This window comes from Aplysia californica, unplaced genomic scaffold (genome assembly GCF_000002075.1).
Source record: "Aplysia californica isolate F4 #8 unplaced genomic scaffold, AplCal3.0 scaffold00192, whole genome shotgun sequence".
Taxonomy (NCBI): domain Eukaryota; kingdom Metazoa; phylum Mollusca; class Gastropoda; order Aplysiida; family Aplysiidae; genus Aplysia; species Aplysia californica.
In genome coordinates this window covers 1202594-1205034 of record NW_004797462.1, presented here as the reverse complement: position 1 = coordinate 1205034, position 2441 = coordinate 1202594, and the positions used below count along the sequence as shown (strand labels likewise).

The window sequence follows — 2441 nt, the reverse complement described above, 5'->3', positions numbered from 1 at the left end:
TTATTCTTGTTATATGTTGTTTTTGTTTTTTTTATCTATACATTTATTAATTAATTTATTTCTGTATTCTACGTATATAGTATGCATTAATTATTTTACTGTATATTTGGTCATATTTTTTTGTTTTCATTTGGGGGGTTTATGTAGCTAAGTAGGTGATTTTCTTTTTTTTTTTTATCTTATCTTTTAAAAAGTGATTGTGCATTTAATCTCAGGTGCAAGTTTCTCTTGTCTTGGGATATAAATGAACAGAATGTTCCATCCTTTGTGGCTCAGCCTTGAGCGCTGTGTTGTTGAGTCTTGCGCTGTCGCGGAGCGTGCGATATAACACCACACCTGTGTGCCTTCCTTTTCTCCTTGTTCCACGTGGTTCGTAATGGAATCTTTACACATTCTCCCACCTCCCACGTCAGCTTCGGATGTGTTTTATGACGTCACCAGCTCTGGATACCACCACCACCATCACCACCACAACCACCACCACCAGCATCAGCATCAGCACCATCTTCAAACTCAGCAGGAGCAGCAGCAACAACAACAACAACTTTCTCAACAACAGCAGCAGCAGCAACACTCGCAGTCTGAACAACACCACAATACAGTGACAACGACAACGTTGCAAACGAACAACAACAACAACAACAACAACAACAACAACAACAACAACAACAACAGTTTTTGGCAGCCGTACCAGAGAAGTGGTTCTGACTCCGAGAGGAGAGGTGTGGATCAGGAAGGTGGAGATTCCCGATCTGATGTACAGGCTTCCAACATCGACGACCGCACTGCTTCGTCTAGAGGGAGTGCCTTGATGTCTTTGGATAGAGATGGCGAGTCTACAGAGAGAAGGAGTGAGAGAAGGAGTTGCAGAGAGAAGGAAGACACGAAGAACGAAAACAAGAAACCGGAGGAAATCAGTGGAGGTAATCCTTTACTCATTTTTTTTGTTTGTTGCAATTTCTTCTTTTTTAAACGTAGGTGTTTTTATGCGCCCATCATCACATGTTATGGCTAAAACAGCACCTGGACATGGATGGTTGGTGCCTCTATAAATAAATTAGTCGCTTTCAAGCACAAGGGGGCTATCCCAAAAAAACGGTGTTTTGAGAAAATCGACAGTAAAGTTTTTGCCCCTTCTTCAGTTTCTTTAAAAGTCAAGGAGAGTTTTCTCTAGAACCAAACAAATATACACACCAATGAAACCAAACTTCTCCCATTAGTAGGGCAATACCCACTTTTGGTGTAGGTTAAGATTTCTGGAAACCCCGAAATCTGGGTTAGCCCGCTTGTCCTTAAAAGTGACCAGTTATTGATGATGGTAGTGGTCAACACTAATTAGATCATTTTGGAGGCGGGCATAGACCTCACTTGTCTGGGTCAAACCAGGCTAGGAGGGATACAATGTCTCAGCAGGAAGACTGAGATACCAGGAACGGGGGAAAATTGTGAGGTATGCTGACAAAATGAGTTACTTCTCACAATTCACAAACGGAGATGTTGGCCAAAATTCAACATTAGAGTCAAATTTGTAGATTTTCTATTGCTGCTATATTCTTTCAATATGACATGTCTTTTAGTATTTTATTCTCATAAATTGTAAAATCTTCACCAATAAGCGTGATATATCTGTTTCCTTAAGGCTCGAACCCGAGGAGTAACTCATTTTTTTCTCTCGCTTCACAATTATTGATGATGGTGATGGTCAACACAAATTAGATCGTTAGATCACTTTGGAGGCGGGCTAAGACCTCGTCTATCTGGGTCAAACCAGGCAAAGATCAGGGATACAATGTCTCAGCAGAAAGACTGAGACACCAGGAAGGGGAAATTGCTGTTTTCTACTTTGTTTTTGGGGGTTGTTTTTTGTTATGCTTTCAACAAATGTTTCTGTTGTTGTTGTTAGTGGGTGGTTGGCGGGTGCTCTGGTGTGGTTTGCTTTTTCTTTCCTATCAAACATCTATCGTCCTTGTCTCCCCTCCTTCTATTTTATGTTTTTTACTCTCTTGTAACACCTCTAATCTTCTGGCGCTCATATGACCTTATGCAGTAGCGAGCGCCGTAAAACCTCTACTTAAACAAAAACAAACTTACTGAGCTCTTTCAAATGTACCATTTCTTTAGCGACACAAATGAAGTACCGTTTTAAGAAATAGCAGAAGAATCTGAATCAACAATTAAATGATCTGGAATGCTCATCATCCTGAACTTTGACCTTTGGATTTATCAGTCGTTCTACGCCTTTGGATGTTGCAGTGGTCGTTGGCTGTCGATAAGCTAGCAAGCCGGTTTTTTGTGGTTTGTTTGTTTGTGTGTGTGTATGTGTGTGCGTGTGTGTGAGGGGGGTTGAGTGTGTGTATGTGTGTGTCTGTGTGTGTTGGGGGATGTTTGTGTGTGTGTGTGTGTGTGTGAGGGGGGTTGAGTGTGTGTATGTGTGTGTCTGT

The 2441-nt window shown here is 41.3% G+C and overlaps 1 protein-coding gene across 1 annotated transcript in view; it reads left to right on the top strand.

Annotated features, from left to right (window-relative positions):
• Window positions 1-2441, top strand: part of LOC101854497 — a gene marked incomplete in the record, with an annotated part of 65869 nt that overhangs the window by 20573 nt on the left and 42855 nt on the right. Inside the window, 1 exon segment of the mRNA XM_013082763.1 lies at window positions 414-923. Within this exon segment, the coding sequence (XP_012938217.1) occupies window positions 414-923 (510 nt within the window).